At 43.3% G+C, this 23,914-nt stretch overlaps 1 protein-coding gene across 6 annotated transcripts in view; it reads left to right on the top strand.

Moving 5' to 3' along the window:
* The first annotated feature begins 1,566 nt into the window (after positions 1 to 1,566).
* map4k5 (mitogen-activated protein kinase kinase kinase kinase 5) overlaps positions 1,567 to 23,914 on the top strand; it is a 115,013-nt gene continuing 92,665 nt past the window's right edge. For all 6 annotated transcript variants that reach the window (XM_036955314.1, XM_036955316.1, XM_036955315.1 and 3 more), the window contains exons 1-5: positions 1,567 to 1,781; positions 2,642 to 2,932; positions 9,343 to 9,400; positions 19,239 to 19,329; positions 22,760 to 22,824. In XM_036955314.1, coding sequence (XP_036811209.1) covers positions 2,825 to 2,932; positions 9,343 to 9,400; positions 19,239 to 19,329; positions 22,760 to 22,824 — 322 coding nt within the window. In that variant the 5' untranslated portion in view covers positions 1,567 to 1,781; positions 2,642 to 2,824. The remainder of the gene's footprint in view (positions 1,782 to 2,641; positions 2,933 to 9,342; positions 9,401 to 19,238; positions 19,330 to 22,759; positions 22,825 to 23,914) is intronic.

A 23,914-nucleotide genomic window follows, 5' to 3' on the forward strand; every position in this document is an offset into this window, starting at 1 on the left:
CATCACTGACTCAGAGAGGCTGCTGCCTGCATTGAGACCCAATCACTGGCCACTTTAATAAATGGTTCACAAGTCACTTTAAACAATGCCACTTTAAATAATGTCACTTTAATAATATTTACATATCTTACATTACTCATATCATATGTATATACTGTATATTGTATAAAAAAAAAAGACCATCTATTGCACCTTGCCTATGCCGCTCAGCCATCACTCATCCATATATTTATATGTACAGATTCTCATTCACCCCTTTAGTTTTGTGTGTATTAGGTAGTTGTTGGGGAATTGTTAGATTACTTGTTAGATACTACTGCACTGGAGGAACTAGAAGCACTTCGCTACACTCGCAATAACATCTGCTAACCATGTGTATGTGACCAATACAATTTGATTTGATTTGATTAAAAATAGTTTTAATAGTACTACAAAAGAATTCCCCAAAACCACATTTCTTCAGGAAGAGAAATATAAACTCATGTTCCACTGTATTCGAAGGCTGTATAAAAGTCTATGAAGACAATAAAACTATCTTTGAAGATTAGATCAGAATAGTCACCAGTCGGATATGATTACATATATGTTTGTTCCTCGTGAAGCCAGATTGGGTCTCTTCTATAATTGAGTCCAATACTGACTTTATTCTTTTTGCAAATATATAGGCTAATATTTTGTAGTCGTTATTGACCAGATAGATTGGACGCCAATTATCGAGGAGAAGCAAGTCTTTCTTGGGATTGGGTATTAATGTAATCAGACCGTGAGTCAAACTGGGAGGGAGAGCATTATTTGCAATGCTTTCAGAAAAGACCTCTAACAGAAATTGAGAAAACGTTGTGTAAAACTCAGCAGGTTTACCATCAGTCCCAGGAGACTTATTATTATTATTATTATTATTATTATTATTTTTAAGGTGTTCAATAGAATAAATGATGTGTTCAAATATAATAAGGTGATTAAACTGTTTCCCCCTCAGCCTCCCCAATTGATTTGAGGACACCTCACAATACTTAGAACTATAAAGGACAATTCATACAGTAATAACTGGGAGCTTTTTAAATATGAGGTTGGAAAATATTTATGAAAACATGTGAGTAGAGTAGAGAGCTGAAGAAGAAAGTGTAATTACCACTCTAAAAAATAATACAATTCAACAATTAAATATGAATGGTCTCATGACAGAAGATCCCAAATTAATCTCTAATTTTAGTTGTAATATCTACAGGAATAGTTTTATTCTTCTCTGTTACAGTTGCTTGCTTGCATCACTAGGTGGCAGTAGTCGCACGTCATATATCAGAGTGACAGTCATTTCGTCTGGACAAAAACAATGCTTTCAATAGATTTTTTTTGATCGATTCAATGATGTTAGTTGTTGTTATTCTTGCAATCTAGTTAGCGTTTACAGTTGAACGCATGGGTGACAATAAAGTACATTTCTCCTAGTTAGTAGCAGCAGCCCGTTCTGTCAACAGGAGGAAATTACGTGTTAACGTCGAAAACGTGAGGTGACAATAAAGTATATTTCCCCTAGTGAGTAGCAGCTCCTACTGTCAACAGGAGGAAATGACGTGATAACGTCGAAAACGTGAGGTTGGGACTTCCAGCCGAGATACGTTTTTTTTTGTTGCCGTTGCTGAGTGAGCAGCCAGCAAGAAGTTTACACTTTCTCTGAGGAATAAATAATACTTTTATGTTTTTTTGTTTTGTTTTTTGGGGGGGATGAAAAGGAATTGAACATATTACTTTTCGTATGTCAAACGTATATGGAGTAATTGGTAAGTGGAGCAGACGTTGGATTAGCTAACGGCTAGTTAGCGCATGTTAGTTGCGGGGTAATGCTAAATAGATAGCCAGGCTGACTATTCTTGGTCATGGAGTGGAAGGCCGAAACACTTGTTAGTTTCTACATGGTAGTTAATTGCACTCGTCTGGTGTCCCATTTTCTGAATTAGTATATTTTATTAGAGAAGAAGGATGAAAACCAGAAGTTTAGCTAATGTTTTGGAAAAAACAGTTTAATAATATCGCTCCGGTAGCTATAGTAACCAACTAATTTGATTAACTCTCTAACGTTATATACATTCAGTGATTATATCTATATTGTTTATCTGCTGACTTTTTTTCGTAAGCTAACGTTAGCCGTTTGGAAGTTAGTTACTGTTAGCTAGCTTGCTATCCTCTATACCTAACCGGCTGGTCAGCAAATCAGTTGATTCTTGACGGTCTTTGTTGTGAAATTATATCTGTGGTTTGTAGCTACCTTTTAAAGTTTAAAGTTTCATTAGTAACGTTAGTATGTACAGGATACACATAGTATAACTTACTATACAACGTCCAACGAAATGCTTACTTGCATGTACCTTCTCAACAATGCAACAACAAAAATAAATGACAAAACATAAGAATACGAACATAAAGTAAATCTCAAAGTATAATAAACATTATAGCATTAGTATAATAATGGAAGGCACAATTTATAGTCCCATTTTAACGTGTTTGGGGGGGGGGGGGGGGGGGGGGTTGGAAAGTGTTTAAATTGTGCAGTATTTAGCAACACTGTGTGTGTGCAGTTCAAGGCACCAAGCTATTAGCTAGAGGTTTCCTCATTAACTTTTCTTCTCTGTCTCATTGGCAGGAAATGGACCAGAGGCCAGATTTGGAAGCAGCACTTCTGCAGCTTTAGAGAAGAAGCAAGTTATCACAACTTGAAGTACTCCTCTCGAATGATAGTGACGTGTGTATTTGCACAAGCTAACTAGCTAGCTAAATGTAAAGTAGCTAGGTGTTGACAAGCTATCCAGCCAATTAGCTAGCTGCTATGGATATCTTTCCAAGACCTAGTGGAGAAATTCAAAGAAAAAACCCGCAGCAGGATTTCGAGCTTATTCAACGAGTTGGGAGCGGCACATATGGAGATGTGTACAAGGTATTTTTTTTTTTAAAGCTACCATCAAACTGAATAAACAGTCTGTATTAGATTTGGGTGTTCTGAATTTAGATCTCTGTCTAACCAAAACAAGCACACACATCTGTTGGGAGGCACGAGATCCCTGTGCTTGAGTGCTTCTATCCCCTATCTAATTCCTATTGAAATCTGGCCAGAGCTACTGACATGAAGTTGTCAAGGTAGGATTACACTCCCCCAGGCCCGTAGTTCATTTCTCTTTCTCTCAATGTGTTAAAGCTTTTATATCCAAGATGTTAGTGAAGTTCTGCGATGGCCGGTGTGTATGTTGTATAGCCTACTAGCACCTTGATGCAAAGCACTGAACCTTTACTGTTGCCAGTTTGCCAGTAGTTACAGGGGCATTTTAGTTTTTGAATGGAAACTAAAGTGAATGCTCGTCTTCATGGCATGTGAAGTATTTCGTTATCTGTTTTAAACTATGTCTTTGCAGCCTGACGTCAATAGGAAACCTATACCTAGGTATGTTATCAAGCTCTTAGTTATCCGTTTTTCTTAATTCACTTTTGCCTGTTTTGACGGGACCTGTCTTGTGGAGTTTTATAGAGGATTTATTTAGAGTGGTGAGTCACCTACCACAAAGGCTTTCATTTACCTTTTCATTTACTCCTAATGAGTTTAGCATCTGCCCCCCCCCCCCCCGCCATGTTATCGCTCTGGTGTTTTGGGTTCCATATACAGTAGCTGAAGGACACGGCAGTCTACCCCAGGGATCTTCAACTAGATTCACCCGCTGGCTGTTTCTTTTTCTGCTTCGTTTTTTTTCTGGAGCGGATAGTTGGAGGGTGAGTTGGGGCGGAGCATAATTACAAATCATTTGTAGACTAGCAAATTGACCGCAAGAAGCCACCAACAGATATGTTTGACTAAAACAGTCATTTCAAACCTTGCTTACATTTGTACTATTGCGTGGGAATACATGAACAGATTTCTTAAATTTAAAAAAATCACTTGGAGCTGATTTCCTGTTTTTGTTGTCTTTTATGTGCAACAAGGAAAATTCCACACGTGATGTAGCAACGACAATGAATATAAGTTTTTACGTCTAACCTATTTTTATATCAGTAGCTACACCGTTGGATTGAACCAATATCTTTACTCTGAAGGTGGGGGCGGCAGGGTAGCCTAGTGGTTAGAGCGTTGGACTAGTAACCGGAAGGTTGCAAGTTCAAACACCCGAGCTGACAAGGTACAATTCTGTCGTTCTGCCCTTGAACAGGCATGTAAACATGAATTTGTTCTTAACTGACTTGCCTAGTTAAATAAAAAAAGAAGGTATTTCGTATGTTTCGATGACGTTGTCAGAACATTGCTTAGCAGTTCCACATACTTGGATGTACAGTCAGAAACCAGAATCATTCTATGGGTAGCGATGATATACACAGTACACTGCTTTAAAACTGGGAAGAAGGATTCATTTGGGCAACCCAATGCCTTTCTGATGTTATTCGCTGCCAGAAAAACATGAACTTTGTCAGGTCATTTATCTTAGTAACCCTGTGTTGTATTTAGTTTCCCCAGTATGGACCACCAGACTTATTTATCTGTAACCCATGGTTATTTCCCAAATGGCACCATATTCCCTATATAGTGCACTATTTTCGACCAGAGCACTATGGGCCCTGGTAAAGTAGTGCACTATTTATATATATGGAATAGGATGTTATTTCCCAAATGGCACCCTATTCCCTATATAGTGCACTATTTCTAACCAGAGCACTATGGGCCCTGGTAAAGTAGTGCACTATTTAGGGAATAGGGTGCCATTTGGGAAATAACCCATGTAATAAAGCATTGTACTGCAACCCCCCCACCTCAGTTATTGTTTTTTGGAGCATGTGGCTATAGTAGAAGTTAGATGGATTGGTAGGGAAAGATAGGTGCGATCCAGCGCCAGTTTCTCATTTTCCTGGCAAAGCTATGAGGAGAGAGTATTAACAAAGGGACAATTTATTGGATCGGAATTTGAGCCTTCCAATCTAGACATTTTCCTGTCTGTTCCCAAGTTCAAAATCACACGTGTGCAGACAGTTGCATTTCAAACTTTTTTTTATTTTTCTTATTTTTGTATTTTTTTTTAAGTGTTCTTGTTTACCTCTTTGTAATGGATGACTTGGCTACCAATTTGCTCCCGTGTGTGATAGTTGAAGCAGCCAGTCTGTCAAGCCCTCGCCTCACTAAGTAATCTGTGGAAGGCTACACCCACCCCAGACACAGAGCCCCCACAGCCGAGGCAGTCCACTGGCGGAATGCAGTGCCTGGTATTTTCCCCCGAGCCGTGAACACGTATGCCAAGTTCCAAATGGCACCCTATTCCCCATTTTAGTGCACTATTTCTGACCAGGACACTTAGGGCTAAATAGGGGAATAGGGTACCATTTGACATGCGGTCCGGGACTACGGCAGGCAGAGTGAAATACGATCAGGTCCTTGTCTAAACATGTGCCCAAGAATGGGAGTGTTTTTTGCCGTACTGTCAGCGGGAAATACTTCAAATTTGAAAAGTCCTTCACATAAACAATGACTTTGGTCTGCAGTAGGGCACTGATTTTTTTTTTTTTTAACCTTTATTTAACCAGGCAAGTCAGTTAAGAACAAATTCTTATTTTCAATGACGGCCTAGGAACAGTGGGTTAACTGCCTTGTTCAGGGGCAGAACGACAGATTTTGTACCTTGTCAGCTCGGGGGTTTGAACTTGCAACTAGTCCAACGCTCTAACCACTAGAGCCGCCCCATGTGACGGAGATATTTGTCAAATTGAGAGGACCAGGAAGTAAACCCATGAGGGTTGAGTTTGATTGGTTGTTTTGTTACTCGGCTCTTCTCTCTTTTGATGAGTGTGTTTCATCCAGGGATGGACATTTTAAGCTAGCCCGAAGCTAGTACTTATCAGACCAGGCTCGTAGAAAATGTTTCCAACTAGCCTGCCAAAAAGTACAATTGGGTCTTTTTAAGATATCTCATAGCACAGGTTTTTGTAACTGATCTAGATAACATTGTGGTCTACTAGCCAGGCTTGCCAGTGCCCAAAATCCTTCAATTCTATCCCTGGACTTTCAGCTATCTCTGTCTGTTTGTCCTGAAGATTAAACTGACAATATTTTGCTTATTCAGATTTTATCCTGGGCTGATTTTGTTGTAATGTGCAAACTTAAATTTGAGAAATGTCACACTGGTTTGAAGAGGAAGGTAGTTCCTGGACCTCTTGGAGCGATGAATCCTCCCTTTGTGGAAATTCAATGAAAGTAGACTGAGCATCTCTATCAGAGTGCAATACCAGAGAAGGCTGTGTGTGGCGGTGGTGGGACTTGGCTGTGTGTGTGGGGGGGTGGTGGGACTTGGCTGTGGGGGTGGCGGGACTTGGCTGTGTGTGTGTGTGGGGCTGGCGGGACTTGGCTGTGTGGGGGTGGCGGGACTTGGCTGTGTGTGTGGGGGTGGCGGGACTTGGCTGTGGGGGTGGCGGGACTTGGCTGTGTGTGTGTGGGGGTGGCGGGACTTGGCTATGTGTGTGTGGGGGTGGTGGGACTTGGCTGTGTGGGGGTGGTGGGACTTGGCTGTGTGGGGGTGGTGGGACTTGGCTGTGTGGGGGTGGTGGAACTTGGCTGTGTGGGTGGTGGGACTTGGCTGTGTGGGTGGTGGGACTTGGCTAAGACAAAATAATGGACTTTTGCTTTTCATCCTGAAATCAGAGGTCTTTTTTATTTACACCTTTACTAGACAAGTCAGTTAAGAACAAATTCTTATTTACAAGGAACAGTGCCTGCCTTGTTCAGGGGCAGAATGACAGATTTTTACCATGTCAGCTCGGGGATTCGATCTAGCAACCTTTCGGTTACTGGCCCAACGCTCTAACCACCTGCCGTCTTAAGTTCAACATAAGTACAAAACCTTTTGCACATACAGCTTTGCCTAGTCTCTGTATGTCTTGTGTGATGTTGTTTGAATATCTTAAAGGGATGATTTGAGATGTATATTTTTTTTGAGCCCCTTTTCATGGTATCCAATTGGTAGTTAGTCTTGTTTCATCGCTACAACTCCCGTACGGGCTCGGGAGAGGCGAAGGTCGAGAGCCGTGCGTCTTCCGAAACACAACCCAACCAAGCCTCACTGCTTCTTGACACAACGCCATCTTAACCCGGAAGCCAGCTGCACCAATGTGTCGGAGGAAACACCGTACACCTGGCGACCTGGTCAGCGTGCACTGCGCCCGGCCCGCCACAGGAGTCGCTAGTGCGCGATGAGACAAGGACATCCTTGCCGGCCAAACCCTCCCCTAACCCGGACGGCGCTGGGACACTTGTGCGTTGACCCATTGGTCTCCCGGCCACGGCCTGCTGCGAAAGAGCTTGGACTCGAACCCAGAATGTCTAGTGGCACAGCTAGTACTGCGATGCAGTGCCTTAGACCACTGCGCCACTCGGAAGGCATGAAACCTTATTTACATAAGTATTCAGACCCTTTATGAGACTCAACTGAGCTCCGGTGCATCCTGTTTCCATTTATCATCCTTGAGATGTTTCTACAACATGTTTGGAGTCCACATGTTTGGAGTCCACCTGGAGTCCACCTGTGGTAAATTCAATTGATTGGACATGATTTGGAAAGGCACACACCTGTATAAGGTCCCCCAGTTGATAGTGCATGTCAGAGTAAAACCTAAGCCGTGAGGTTGAAGGAATTGTCCGTAGAGCTCCGGGACAGGATTGTGTCAAGGGTACCAAAACATTTCTGTGCCATTTGAAGGTCCCCAAGAAAAGTGGCCTTCATCATTGTTAAATGGAAGAAGTTTGAAACCACCAAAACTCTTCCTAGAGCTGGCCGCCCAGCCAAACTGAGCAATTGGGGGAGAAGGGCCTTGGTCAGGGACATGACCAAGAACCCAATGGTCACTCTGTCAGTGTTCCTTTGTGGAGATGTTTGTCCTTCTGGAAGGTTCTCCCATCTCTGCAGCACTCCACCAATCAGGCCTTTATGGTAGAGTAGCCAGGCGGAAGCCACTTCTTTGTAAAAGGCACATGACAGCCCGCTTGGAGTTTGCCAGAAGGCATCTCAAGACTCTCAAACCATGAGAAACAAGATTCTCTGGTCTGATGAAACCAAGATTGAACTCTTTGACTTGAATGCAAGCGTCACATCTAGAGGAGACCTGGCACCATCCCTATGGTGAATCTTGGTGGCAGCATCATGCTGTGGGGATGTTTTTCAGCAGCAGGGACTGAGAGACTAGTCAGGATCGAGGGAAAGAGGTACAGAGATCCTTGATGAAAAGCTTCTCCAGAGCACTCAGGACCTCCGACTGGGCAGAAGGTTCACCTTCCAACAGGGCAACGGCTCTAAGCACACAGCCAAGACAACGCAGGAGTGGCTTCGGGACAAGTCGGAATGTCCTTGAGTGACCCAGCCAGAGCCCGGACTTGAACCCGATCAAACATCTCTAGAGAGACCTGAAAATAGCTTTGCAGCGACGCTCCCCATCCAACCCGACAGAGCTTGAGAATCTGCAGAGAAGAACGTGGAGACACTCCCCAAATCCAGGTGTGACAAGCTTGTAGCGTCATACCCAAGAAGATTTGAGGCTAATCGCTGCCAAAGGTGCTTCAACAAAGTACTGAGTAAATGGGCTGAATATTTGTGTAAATGTGATAGTTTGTATAAAAATAAAAAAATTTAATCTAAAAACCTGTTTTTGCTTCAGCATTATGAGGTAGTGTGTGGATTGATGAAAAATACGATTTAATCCATTTTAGAATGTAACGTAACAAAATGTGGGAAAGTCAAAGGCTCTGAATGCTTTCCCGAATGCTCTGTACGAGGACGCCTTTAGGAGACATATCCTAGCCTAGCGTCTTGAGCTGGATTTGAGGTTGATGGCGACCAACTTCCTCCAGATGGAAACACCTGAATCATGACCTAATGCTGGACTGTCTGGTGATGTCTCTCTGGTTTGGTCAGTACCGGTATGAAAAACCGCAGCCCCATTGAATGCTCTGTACGAGGACGCCTTTAGGAGACATATCCTAGCCTAGCGTCTTGAGCTGGATTTGAGGTTGATGGCGACCAACTTCCTCCGGCCCAGATGGAAACACTGAATCATGACCTAATGCTGGACTGTCTGGTGATGTCTCTCTGGTTTGGTCAGTACTGGTATGAAGAACTACTGCCCCATTGAACTGAACTAACTAGAGACTAATAGGAAGGGATATACAGTAATGTAATTTTACAGTTTGAACTTCAATTCTGCCCCCCTCCCCCCCAATATAGGCCTATCTGATAACAGGAGTTTCGTGATATTGTGCGACCATTTTTCACTTCCCACTCCCCAACAATGACTGGCTCCCCGGTCCACACTCTCTTCTTCTCTCTCTTTCAGGCTCGAAACATCCAAACGGGAGAGCTTGCTGCTGTCAAGATTATTAAACTGGAGCCAGGTGAGTTGGATATAACTACAATTCCTCTCTACTTACGAATATGCATGAAAATGACCCTTTTGAATTAACTCTGAAGGATTTAAAGAAACTCAAAATATTAAACATTATTTTAAGAACATTTATTTGTGGTTTACAGGATATTTTCTTTAAATTTAGCCTTTATTTAACTAGGCAAGTCAGTTAAGAACAAATTCTTCATTACAATGATGGCCTACCCCAGCCAAACCGGGATGATGCTGGGGCAACTGTGCGCCGCCCTATGTGACTCCCAATCACGGCCGGTTGTGATACAGCCTGGAATCGAACCAGGCTCTGTAGTGAAGCCTCGAGCACTGACATGCAGTGCCTTAGACCTCTGCGCCACTCGGGAGCCCAATATCCACCAAAAAAAACAACTATGTCCTGTATAAATATGACAGTGAATAGTTTAGTTTACCTTCTTAGGTACAACTTACCTGACTTGCCTCGTTAAATGAAGGTTAAATAAAAATGCATTAAGAAGGAAAGAAATACCACAAATTAACATTTTAAGGAGGCACACTTGATAATTGAAATACATTCCCGGTACCTTTTATAAAGCTGGTTGAGAGAATGCCAAGAGTGTGCAAAGCTGTCATCAAGGCAAAGGGGTGGCTATTTCAAGAATCTGAAATATAAAAATATATTTTTATATGTTTAACACTTTTTTGGTTACCACATGATTCCATATGTGTTATTTCATAGTTTTGATGTCTTCACTATTATTCTACAATGTAGAAAATAGTACAAATAAAGAAATATCATTGAATGAGTAGGTGTTGTAAAACGTTTGACCGGGTGTGTGTGTGTGTGTGTGTGTGTGTGTGTACTTACATTCATTCATTCATGCATACATACATACATACATACATACATACATACATACAGTGGGGCAAAAAAGTATTTAGTCAGCCACCAATTGTGCAAGTTCTCCCACTTAAGAAAATGGGAGGGGCCTGTAATTTTCAGCATAGGTACACCTCAACTATGACAGACAAAACGAGAGAGAAAAAATCCAGAAAATCACATTGTAGGATTTTTAATGAATTTATTTGCAAATTATGGTGGAAAATAAGTGTTTGGTCAATAACAAAAGTTTATCTCAATACTTTGTTATATACCCTATGTTGGCAATGACAGAGGTCAAACGTTTTCTATAAGTCTTTACAAGGTTTTCACACACTGTTGCTGGTATTTTGGCCCATTCCTCCATGCAGATCTCCTCTAGAGCAGTGATGTTTTGGGGCTGTTGCTGGGCAACACGAACTTTCAACTCCCTCCAAACATTATCTATGGGGTTGAGATCTGGAGACTGGTTAGGCCCCTCCAGGACCTTGAAATGCTTCTTTACGAAGCCACTCCTTCGTTGCCCGGGCGGTGTGTTTGGGATCATTGTCATGCTGAAAGACCCAGCCACGTTTCATCTTCAATGCCCTTGCTGATGGTAGGCTTTGTTACTTTGGTCCCAGCTCTCTGCAGGTCATTCACTGGGTCCCCCCGTGTGGTTCTGGGATTTTTGCTCACCGTTCTTGTGATCATTTTGACCCCACAGGGTGAGATCTTGCGTGGATTCCCAGATCGAGAGAGATTAGTGGTCTTGTATATCTTTCATTTCATAATAATTGTTCCCATAGTTGATTTCTTCAAACCAAGCTGCTTACCTATTGCAGATTCAGTCTTCCCAGCCTGGTGCAGGTCTACAATTTTGTTTCTGGTGTCCTTTGACAGCTCTTTGGTCTTGGCCGTAGTGGAGTTTGGAGTGTGACTGTTTGAGGTTGTGGACAGGTGTCTTTTATACTGATAACAAGTTCAAACCGGTGCCATTAATACAGGTAACGAGTGGAGGACAGAGGAGCCTCTTAAAGAAGAAGTTACAGGTCTGTGAGAGCCAGAAATCTTGCTTGTTTGTAGGTGACCAAATACTTATTTTCCACCATAATTTGCAAATAAATTCATAAAAAACCTACAATGTGATTTTCTGGATTTTTTTTCTCTCATTTTGTCTGTCATGGTTGAAGTGTACCTATGATGAAAATTACAGGCCCCTCCCATCTTTTTAAGTGGGAGAACTTGCACAATTGGTGGCTGACTAAATACTTTTTGCCCCACTGTACATACATACATACATACATACATACATACATACAGTTGAAGTTGGAAGTTTACATACACCTTAGCCAAATACATTTAAACTCAGTTTTTCCACAATTCCTGACATTTAATCCTAGTAAAAACTCCCTGTCTTGGGTCAGTTAGGATCACCACTTTATTTTAAGAATGTGAAATGTCAGAATAATAGTAGAATGATTTATTTCAGCTTTTATTTCATTAATCACATTCCCAGTGGGTCAGACGTTTACATACACTCAATTAGTATTTGGTAGCATTGCCTTTAAATTGTTTAACTTGGGTCAAATGTTTCTGGTAGCCTTCTACAAGCTTCCCACAATAAGTTGGGTGAATTTTGGCCCATTCCTCCTAACAGAGCTGGTGTTACTGAGTTAGGTTAGTAGGCCACGCTTTTTCAGTTCTGCCCACAAATTTTCTATAGGATTAAGGCCAGGGCTTTGTGATGGCCACTCCAATACCTTGACTTTGTTGTCTGTAAGCCATTTTGCTACAACTTTGGAAGTATGCTTGGGGTCATTGTCCATTTGCAAGACCCATTTGCGACCAAGCTTTAACTTCCTGACTGATGTCTAAACTGTTACATTGATGCTGTTAACCCGGATCACTGGTTGCTGCGGAAAAGGAGGAGGTCAAAAGGGGGGTGAGTGTAACTGATGTGAAATGGCTAGCTAGTTAGCGGTGGTGCGCGCTAATAGCGTTTAAATCGTGTGACGTCACTCGCTCTAAAACCTGAAGTAGTGGTTCCCCTTGCTCTGCGAGGGCCGTGGCTTTTGTGGAGCGATGGGTAACGATGCTTCGTGGGTGACTGTTGTTGATGTGTGCAGAGGGTCGGTCCTTGGTTCGAGCCCAGGTAGGGGCGAGGGGACAGATGAAAGTTATACTGTTACATTGGTGTACATCGATAGGGCTGAGTTCAAAAACTACAAACCTCAGATTTCCCACTTCCTGTTTGGATTTTTTTCTCAGGTTTTTGCCTGCCATATGAGTAGCATCTGGGACTGAGGAGGAGGCAGTTTACTCTGGGCATGCTTTTCATCCAAAAGTGAAAATGCTGCCCCCTATCCCAAAGAAGTTAACTTCTTTACTGATGTCTTGAGATGTTGCTCCAATATATCCACATACTTTCCCTTCCTCATGATGCCATCTATTTTGTGAAGTGCACCAGTCCCTCCTGCAGCAAAGCACCCCTACAACATGATGATGCCAACCCCGTGCTTCACGGTTGGGATGGTATTCTTCGGCTTGCAAGCCTCCCCCTTTTTCCTCCAAACATGACAATGGTCACTATGGCCAAACAGTACTATTTTTGTTTCATCAGACCAGAGGACATTTCTCCAAAAAGTAAGGTCTTTGTCCCCATGTGCAGTTGCAAATTGTAGTCTGGCTTTTTTTATGGCGGTTTTGGAGCAGTGGCTTCTTCCTTGCTGAGCGGCCTTTCAAGTTACATCGATATAGGACTCGTTTTACTGTGGATGATTTGTACATGTTTCCTCCAGCATCTTCACAAGGTCCTTTGCTGTTGTTCTGGGATTGATTTTCACTTTTCGCACCAAAGTAAGTTAATCTGTAGGAGACAGAACACATCTCCTTCCTGAGCGGTATGACGGCTGCGTGGTCCCATGGTGTTTATACTTGCGTACTATTGTTTGTACAGATGAATGTGGTACCTTCAGCCGTTTGGAAATTGCTCCCAAGGATGAACCAGACTTGTGGAGGTCTACAATCTTTTTCTCTGTCTTGGCTGATTTCTTTTGATTTTCCCATGATGTCAAGCAAAGAGACACTGAGTTTGAAGTTAGGCCTTGAAATACATCCACAGGTACACCTCCAATTGACTCAAATGATGTCAATTAGCCTATCAGAAGCTTCCAAAGCCATGACATTTTTCCGGAATTTTCCAAGCTGTTTAAAGGCACAGTCAACTTAGTGCATGTAAGCTTCTGACCCACTGGAATTGTGATACACTGAATTATAAGTGAAATAATCTGTCTGTAAACTATTGTTTTAAAAATGACTTGTGTTATGCACAAAGTAGATGTCCTAACCAACTTGCCAAAACTATAGTTTGTTAACAGGAAATTTGTGGAGTGGTTGAAAAACGAGACTTCATGACTCCGACCTAAGTGTATGTGAACTTGTGACTTCAACTGTACACACATATAAATATAGTCACATCTTTAAAAAAAAATATGTTTTTCTTAATTACCCTCCCCCAGTTGGAGTAAACTAGTGAACATCAGCGCTGAGGCCTGTATTTTCAGCTCATATATACTTTATTCATACCATGGACACTCTATTTTACAATAGTTATATTTTTTATTCATTTTTTCTCCTGTCCTTCCTCTACCTCCAACCTCTCCCATCTATTTCTGATGTCCATGCGGTTTGATTTCTATTTGCCATATCTTTCAAACTGCTCTTAAATTTTTTTTTAATTAAAAAATGTATTTAACCTGTATACAAAACTTTACCGATATACTGTTTTACAGTGGGGAAATTAGTGCCATTTCTCAAATTGCCATCCAAAAGCACAATTGTCCAAGAAATAATGCTTCAAGTGTTTTCTTACATTATGACCATAATGACACATCATGAGATTGTCAGTAACCAAGGGAATCGTATGCTTCTGTTCAGATAAGGAGATTCTCTTTTTTTCATTTTTTTTAAACGATTGAATATCGCTTATCGGTTTAACTTCCTCTGAAGCCGCCCTAGTAGGCTTTCAATCTCCAGCATTTCAATGTTTTTAATTTATTGTAATGCATTTTGAAATTGAATTTGAAAAGCGCTATAAAAGTTTTTTAAAAATATATCGTTTGTGTTCCTCCAATTTCACCGCGTCTGCTACGCTGACTAGAGGTGTGAGAAAAACAACATGTCTCTTAAAAAGTAGTGTGGTTGTTGCGGAGGGCAGAGCTGGTGCCTACATCCAAAGACTGCACCCTATTCCCTATATAGTGCACTACATTTGACCAGAGCCCCCGTAGGTACTAGGGTGCCGTTTAAGACTCACAACTGGTTTCTTAATCTCTTAGGGAAGTGCTCATTCTGACAGGAAGTGACCTGTCTTTGAGGCTTCCAGCAACATGAGAACATTGTGGGTTGTTTTACTTGTTGGTCGCTCTCTCTCTGCTATTCCCTCTAGATGTGGTACTGTTTAAAAAAATATATATATTGTTACCTATGGGTATGTTGTCCCTATAGTAGAGAGTAGGGTGCCATGCGGGAGGAAGACCTTGTTGTGCTCTTCGGCGTCTCCAATAACTCACTGAAATGGGCCTCTTGCTCAAATGTTTATGTTTCCCTGACCACTTATTTGCTCTAAATCTGTAATGGCAGGGTCAACAGGTGATCTCTGCCCTGTTAAAACAAGACATTTACAGTTCTGGGCAATAAGAACGGCCGTTGTATTGACATTGGGCTCTTACCTCTATTTGTAGGCCTATGGACTCACCTCCTATAAATGTAAGCCATCTCAGAAGTGCTTTATATGAATGGTAACTACTACATTAGCCTATTTCTAGCAGTTGTTATGTATGTATGTTACTGGTTTCTGTAGAATTCCTCAGTTTCTGCCAGTAAAAACACTGAACTGTGAAGCCCCTCTTGTCTTGAGGATGGAGAGTAGTGTAGTACAGATTTAGTGTATGTGTCTGTCTAGTGTCAGTAGAGACGAGAGCGTTACAGTACTGCTAAGAGGATTTAAAGCTTAGCGTTAAATTGAGCTTCGCCGGGTGATTCTCAGTAATGAGAGCTATTCATAAAGCTTGTTTGTTTCTCTAGCTCGCTAACGCTGATGGGCCATTCACACCACACACACACACCGTGCACCTGGCAACCTTGGTTACTGCGCCCGGCCCGCCACACGCAGCTTTACCTTGCTCTCACAGCTCTGAGAAAGGTTACTTACGTTTAAAAAAAAAAAGAAACAAGGGCTCTGTGTGCCATTTTTGTGGTAGCCCGTTGCAACAGACATCCTGTGTTTCTGCCACAGAGCCCACAGGAGGACGTCTTCACTTCAGTAGACAGGGCTGCTAATTTGTGAATTTGTACCCCTTTTTCTCCCCAATTTCGTGGTATCCAATTGTTTAGTAGCTACCATCTTGTCTCATCGCTACAACTGCCGTACGGGCTCGGGAGAGACGAAGGTTGAAAGTCACGCGTTCTCCGATACACAACCCAACCAAGCCGCACTGCTTCTTAACACAGCGCGCATCCAACCCTGGAAGCCAGCCGCACCAATGTGTTGGAGGAAACACTGTGCACCTGGCAACCTTGGTTAGCGCGCACTGCGCCTGGCCCGCCACAGGATTCGCTGGTGCGCGATGAGACAAGGATTTCCCTGCCGGCCTAACCCGGACGACGCTAGGCCAATTGTGCGTCGCCCCACGGACCTCCCGGTCGCGGCCGGCTGCGACAGAGCCTGGGCGCGAACCCAGAGTCTCTGGTACAGCGCCCTTAACCACTGCGCCACCAGACTCTCTTTTTAAAGTCACACTAGCCGTCTTCTATTCAAAATGTTCCCCACTGGAACGTCAGGGCTGTATCCATAAAATCATAGGAGGGGAGCTGATCCTAAATCAGCACTTCTTCTTCTGAGACACTTTAATACTGGCCCAGCTCTTCATCTTCCCCATTTATCAAACCCACCCTGTCTGTGAACCGGTCCTCTTTATCTCCTTAGTGCCAGTCTGTTTGTGCTATCACACCAACTCCCTTCTCACTTGCTTGACAATGAGCAGCAAACAGATCTGGGACCAGGCTATAGAAGGAGACAACAGATCTGGGACCAAGCTATAGAAGGAGACAACAGATCTGGGACCAGGCTATAGGAGGAGACAACAGATCTGGGACCAGGCTATAGAAGGAGACAACAGATCTGGGACCAGGCTATAGAAGGAGACAACAGATCTGGGACCAGGCTATAGAAGGAGACAACAGATCTGGGACCAGGCTATAGAAGGAGACAACAGATCTGGGACCAGGCTATAGAAGGAGACAACAGATCTGGGACCAGGCTATAGAAGGAGACAACAGATCTGGGACCAGGCTATAGAAGGAGACAACAGATCTGGGACCAGGCTATAGAAGGAGACATCAGATCTGGGACCAGGCTATAGAGGAGACCAACCAGGGCGCTAGGAGGAGACAACAGATCTGGGACCAGACTAGACCTGTCCCTCTCTCCCCTGACCGAATCGAAAAAATGAAGGCAAAGTATCACTTCTGCAGCAGTAAATGGTGATTGTCTGTCACGGTAGAGTGACACTGTGTACAAGCCTGATCAATTCTATGCAAAGGAGATGTCAGACTGACTGGTTTTCTGATCCACGCCCCTACTTTAAAAAAAAAAAATTAAAGCACCTGTAACCAAAAGATTTGTATCTGTATTCCCAGTCATGTGACGTCTATAGATAATTTTTGTTGTAAATATTATTTTATTAGGAAATTATTTTAGCAGTTTATTCTTTTTTTTCTCCCCTTTTCCTCCCCAACTTCGTGATATCCAATCTTGTCTCATCACTGCAACTCTACATCGGGCTCGGGAGAGGTGACAGTCGAGTCACGCATCCCCTTAAAACAGAACCCGCCAAACCGCGCTTCTTTAACACCCGCCCGCTTAACCAGGAAGCCAGCACCAATGTGTAGGAGGAAACACCGTTCAACTGATGACCATTGTCAGCCTGCAGTCGCCCGGCCCCACCACAAGGAGTCACTAGAGCGCGATGAGAACCCTGTAAATCCCCTCAAGGCCAAACCCTAACCTGAACGATACTGGGCCAATTGTGCGCCGCCCAGTGGGACTCCCGGTCACGGCAGTTTGTGACACAGCCTAGGATCGAACCCGGGTCTGTAGTGACGCCTCAAGCAGTGCCTTAGACCGCTGCGCCCCTAATTTAATTTATTTCAACTGACAGATTTCCTTATGAACTGTAACTCAGTCAAATGTTTTAAATTGTCGCATGTTGTCTTTTTATATTTTTTTGTTCCGTGTATTCATCAGCCCGTGTAATACTGTCTGTCTTGACTGGAGGAGCCTAGAGAACCTAGACAGCTATAGCTAGCTAGGCTAATTGAGGTCTCATGTTCTTTTTTTTCCTTCTTCCCAGCCCCATTCAGATAAAGCAGCCTACCTGTTGTTTGCCCCTTGTTGAAGCCTGCTCCTTCTCATTTCACCAACTAATAAATCCTGTCATTTTATTCCATCTTATATTGTATTAGTGAACTCGCACTCCACTTGCTACACGTTACACCTCTTTGCTGCTTTGATTGGCCAAGATAAACAACAAGCTACACACGTGAAGGCTACCCGATCTTTTCATTTATTTTTCTCGGGCGCACATCATAACTACATTTGACAAGTTTGTTTTTTATTAAATTAATCATTTAAAATGTACGGTACGGTATATCCATTGTAATGTCACATGTAAAAAAAATATCCATTTAATTTAGAATAAGCCTTTTCAGTGTTTTTAAAATAGGCCTATCATTTTTCACACCAGTATTCGAACACCGACATCCGTTTGAATATTCAAATAACCGTGAGATGCCAAACCTCTGTCTCTCACGCCATCTCACTGCTGCTGAATAGAATGGTGTTGTTGCAGTGCGTAGTTTTAGACTCCTACTTCCTGTTACCGAAAGGGGGGGGGGGGGGGGGGGGGGGAAATGAATATAGAATTATATATTATAGTAAATAAAGGGATGCATTAAGTCCACACAACTAAACCGATACCCAGTCTAGATGTTACAGTGGTAGTAGTGGTACTTTTATTATTTACAGCAGCTAGAAGCTAGCTAAACACTCAAGTGTGTATTTCTAGGAATTCAAGCGAGTCACAGACTGTCTGCACTAGATATTACGTGAACACTGTACGTGATAGTATATAGGACATGGTTTTTAGTTTAAATGATGCGTGCTGTGCTATGATAAACCTGTACAAGTAGTCATTCGTCCAGTCGTTATTGAAACGGAGGAGTAAAATGGTCTGTGGTTTGGAGCTTGGCAAAGGCAAGGGGAAAGATTTAGTGATCTGTCAAATATTGTGGGTGTCCGGTTCAACGTGTTTAACTTTTCCTCCACTGAGTATGAAGTCTAGAAGGATAACATTTATGGTCTGATAGTCACTGTTGCAATATGAAGTCTAGAAGGATAACATTTATGGTCTGAAGGTCACTGTTGCAATATGAAGTCTAGAAGGATAACATTTATGGTCTGAAGGTCACTGTTGCAATATGAAGTCTAGATGGTTAACATTTATGGTCTGATAGTCACTGTTGCAATATGAAGTCTAGAAGGATAACATTTATGGTCTGATAGTCACTGTTGCAATATGAAGTCTAGAAGGATAACATTATGGTCTGATAGTCACTGTTGCAATATGAAGTCTAGAAGGATAACATTTATGGTCTGATGGTCACTGTTGCAATATGAAGTCTAGAAGGATAACATTTATGGTCTGATGGTCACTGTTGCAATATGAAGTCTAGAAGGATAACATTTATGGTCTGATGGTCACTGTTGCAATATGAAGTCTAGAAGGATAACATTTATGGTTTGCTGTTGCTGTAGTTCTGTCAAGTCCTATCATTACTCAAAGAGGAATATTATTGTCTTTCTCTCTGCGTGTCTCTCTGTCTGTGTGTTTTTCTACATCTGATTTGGCTGCGTTTGTCTCTCTGCTTCCAGGGGATGACTTTTCCATCATCCAGCAGGAGATCTTCATGGTGAAAGAATGCATGCACCACAACATAGTGGCCTACTTCGGGAGCTACCTCTGGTAAGAGCCAAGACCACACTCCAATACCAGGGGCCCAGAGCTACCTCTGGTAAGAGCCAAGACCACACTCAATACCAGGGGCCCAGAGCTACCTCTGGTAAGAGCCAAGACCACACTCCAATACCAGGGGCCCAGAGCTACCTCTGGTAAGAGCCAAGACCACACTCCAATACCAGGGGCCCAGAGCTACCTCTGGTAAGAGCCAAGACCACACTCCAATACCAGGGGCCCAGAGCTACCTCTGGTAAGAGCCAAGACCACACTCAATACCAGGGGCCCAGAGCTACCTCTGGTAAGAGCCAAGACCACACTCCAATACCAGGGGCCCAGAGCTACCTCTGGTAAGAGCCAAGACCACACTCAATACCAGGGGCCCAGAGCTACCTCTGGTAAGACCACCCTCAATACCAGGGGCCCAGAGCTACCTCTGGTAAGAGCCAAGACCACACTCAATACCAGGGGCCCAGAGCTACCTCAATACCTTCTAGCAGTCTGTAGCTGAGTGACGTCAGGGGGTGAAGGTCTGTGGCTGAGTGACGTCAGGGGGTGAAGGTCTGTGGCTGAGTGACGTCAGGGGGTGAAGGTCTGTGGCTGAGTGACGTCAGGGGGTGAAGGTCTGTGGCTGAGTGACGTCAGGGGGTGAAGGTCTGTGGCTGAGTGACGTCAGGGGGTGAAGGTCTGTGGCTGAGTGACGTCAGGGGGTGAAGGTCTGTGGCTGAGTGACGTGATGCCAGCCATGATGATAGACTTATATAGGCCCAGCCCTGCTCATAGATATACAGTGCATTCCGAAAGTATTCAGACCCCTTCACTTTTTCCACATTTTATGTTACAGCCTTATTCTGAAATTGATTAACAAACAATAAACAATAACCCATAATGACAAACGGAAAACACAGGTGTTTATCAAAAAAAACTAACGAATTTACATAAGTATTCAGACCCTTTGCTATGAGACTCAAAATGGAGTTCAGGTGCATCCTGTTTCCATTGAGGATCTGCAGAGAAGAATGGGAGAAACTCTCCAAATACAGGTGTGCCAAGCTTGTAGCCTCATACCGAAGAGGACCCGAGGCTGTAATCGTTGCCAAAGGTGCTTCAACAAAGTACTGAGTAAAGAGTCTGAATAGTTACAGTACCAGTCCAAAGTTTGGACACACCTACTCAAACAAGGGTTTTTCTTTATTTTTTACAAATGTTTTACATTGTAGAATAGTGAAGACATCAAAACTATGAAATAACACACATGGAATCATGTAGTAACCAAAAAAGTGTTAAACGAAAAATTATATTTTAGATTCTTCAAAGTAGCCACCCTTTGCCTTGATGACAGCTTTGCATTCTCTCAACCTGCTTCACCTGGAATGCTTTCCCAACAGTCCTGAAGGAGTTGTCACATATGCTGAACACTTGTTGGCTGCTTTTCCTTCACTCTGCGGTCCAACTCATCCCAAACCATCTCAGTTGGGTTGAGGTTGAGTGATTGTGGAGGCCAGGTCATCAGATGCAGCACTCCAGCACTCTCATTCTTGGTCAAATATCCCTTACACAGCCTGGATGTGTGTTGGGTCATTGTCCAAACCAGATGGGATGGTGTATCACTACAGAATGCTGTGGTAGCCATGCTGGTTAAGTGTGCCTTGAATTCTAAATAAATCATTGACAGTGTCACCAGCAAAGCACCATCACGCCTCCTCCTCCATGCTTCACGGAGATCATCCGTTCGACTACTCTGCGTCTCAGAAAGACACGGCGGTTGGAACCAAAAATCTCATATTTGGATTCCAGACCAAAGGACAGATTTCCACCAGTCTAATGTCCATGGCTCGTTTCTTGGCCCAAGCAAGTCTCTTCTTCTTGTTGGTGTCCTTTAGTAGTGGTTTCTTTGCAGTAATTCAACCATTTAAGTCTGATTCCACACAGTCTCCTCTGAACAGTTGATGTTTGTGTCTGTTACTTGAACTCTGAAGCATTTATTTGGCCTGCAATTTCTGAGGCTGGTAACTCTAATGAACTTATCCTCTACAGCAGAGGTAACTCTGGGTCTTCCTTTCCTGTGGCGGTTCTCATGAGAGCCAGTTTCATCATAGCGCTTGATGGTTTTTACGACTGCACTTGAAGAAACGTTCAAAGTTCTTGAAATGTTCTGTATTGACTGACCTTCATGTGTTAAAGCAATGATGGACTGTTGTTTCTCTTTGTTTATTTGAGCTGTTCTTGCCATGATATGGACTTGGACAACTGATTAGCTCAAACGCATTAAAGAAGGAAATTCCACAAATTAACAAGGCACACCTGTTAATTGAAATGCATTCCAGGTGACTACCTCATGAAGCTGGTTGAGATAATGCCAAGCTGTCATCAAGGCAAAGGGTACTGGCTACTTTGAAGAATCTCAAATATAAAATATATTTTGATTTAACACTTTTTATTAGGGTTACTACATGATTCCATATGTGTTATTTCATAGTTTTGATGTCTTCACTATTATTCTACATATGTAGAAAATAGTAAAAATAAAAACCTTGAATGAGTAGCTGTCTAAACTTTTGATTGGTGCTGTATAAATAACAAACATATTTCCACTATCCAGATATCTGACAAAAATCCATTATTCTATTTTAATAGTGAAGTGATTACAATCCCCCTACTTTGGGTTTATGAGGAGGAAAAGCTGATTAAAACAATCTGTTGGAAAATGCTCAGCAGGAAGAGCATACTGGCACTGTACACAGACCCAGCCCTGTACTGCCAGGAACTGGGGCCTCCAGCAGGTTGAACAGGACTTAAGAGCTTCTGATCTGGTTTATATGTCCATTTAGTCAGGAGGAAACCTACGCTTTATCACAGCGGGCCAACCAGCAGAGCACAATAATGTAGCTTTACAGACCAGTCAGCTCAGAGAATAGTAAGACCAGGTCTTTCATAGCTACGTGCTTCCTACTGTCACAGGCCCGGCTCATAGCCTGTGGCAAAAAATGAGGGGACACGAACAGGTATCGGCCAATCAAAAATGTTCTTTATTATAAACCGAAAACTATTAACTTTAAACTAAGAAAAAGGAATGAGGTGTGAAAGTATCATAATGTGAGGTGTGTGTGTGTAAAGTGCAGGGATGTGTGAATCTGTGTGTGTGAATTTGACTGTAAAACTACAAAGGAACAAACAAAACAGGATCATACCTGGAGGAGCAGAGAGAGAAACGAGTGATTAGTAAAGCAGCAGTTTAAATACCCTGAGCCCAGGTGGCTCCAATCACTAACGACCCTCCTCTGCCTGCAGGAGGAACTGCCCCTGCAATGCAGAGGAGGCGCCGTGACACTACCAATCCACTGTATATCAGAGACGTATAATGTTCCTTTGTGTCTGTCTTCTACACACTAGTATTCTGAAGTCATTGTAAACTGTCTCCTCTCCCTCCCTGTATCAGCCGGGAGAAGCTGTGGATTTGTATGGAGTACTGTGGTGGAGGGTCTCTACAGGACATATATCACGGTGAGTTGTTATTCTGCTCATATCGCTCTCCTTTCTTTTTTTACGTTTTAATCATTTAGCAGACGCTCTTATTCAGAGCCACTTACAAGTAGCAAATTAGGGTTAAGTGGATTGCTCGAGGGCACATCTGCAGATTTTTCACCTAGTCGGCTCGAGGATTTGAACCGGCAAGTCTTTGGTTACTGGCCCAACGCTTTTAACCGCTCTCTCTCTCTCTCTCTCTCTCTCTCTCTCTCTCTCTCTCTCTCTCTCTCTCGTTGTCTCTCTCTCTCTCGTTGTCTCTCTCTCTCTCGTTGTCTCTCTCTCTCTCGTTGTCTCTCTCTCTCTCGTTGTCTCTCTCTCTCTCGTTGTCTCTCTCTCTCTCGTTGTCTCTCTCTCTCTCGTTGTCTCTCTCTCTCTCGTTGTCTCTCTCTCTCTCGTTGTCTCTCTCTCTCTCGTTGTCTCTCTCTCTCTCGTTGTCTCTCTCTCTCTCGTTGTCTCTCTCTCTCTCGTTGTCTCTCTCTCTCTCGCTCTCTCTCTCGCTGTCTCTGTCTCTCTCGCTGTCTCTGTCTCTCTGTCTCTGTCTCTCTCTCTCTCGCTGTCTCTCTCTCTCGCTGTCTCTCTCTCTCGCTGTCTCTCTCTCTCGCTGTCTCTCTCTCTCGCTGTCTCTCTCTCTCGCTGTCTCTCTCTCTCGCTGTCTCTCTCTCTCGCTGTCTCTCTCTTGCTGTCTCTCTCTCTTGCTGTCTCTCTCTCTTGCTGTCTCTCTCTCTTGCTGTCTCTCGCTCTCTCTGTCTCTCGCTCTCTCTCTCTCGCTCTCTCTCTCTCTCTCTCTCTCTCGCTGTCTCTCGCTCTCGCTGTCTCACTGTCTGTCTCTCTCTCTCGCTGTCTTGCTGTCTGTCTGTCTCTCGCTGTCTGTCTCTCGCTGTCTGTCTCTCGCTGTCTGTCTCTCTCTCTCGCTGTCTGTCTCTCTCTCTCGCTGTCTGTCTCTCTCTCTCGCTGTCTGTCTCGCTCTCTCGCTGTCTGTCTCGCTCTCTCGCTGTCTCGCTGTCTGTCTGTCTCTCGCTGTCTGTCTGTCTCTCGCTGTCTGTCTCTCGCTGTCTGTCTCTCTCGC

The sequence above is a fragment of the Oncorhynchus mykiss genome, chromosome 19, assembly GCF_013265735.2.
Source record: "Oncorhynchus mykiss isolate Arlee chromosome 19, USDA_OmykA_1.1, whole genome shotgun sequence".
NCBI lineage: Eukaryota > Metazoa > Chordata > Actinopteri > Salmoniformes > Salmonidae > Oncorhynchus > Oncorhynchus mykiss.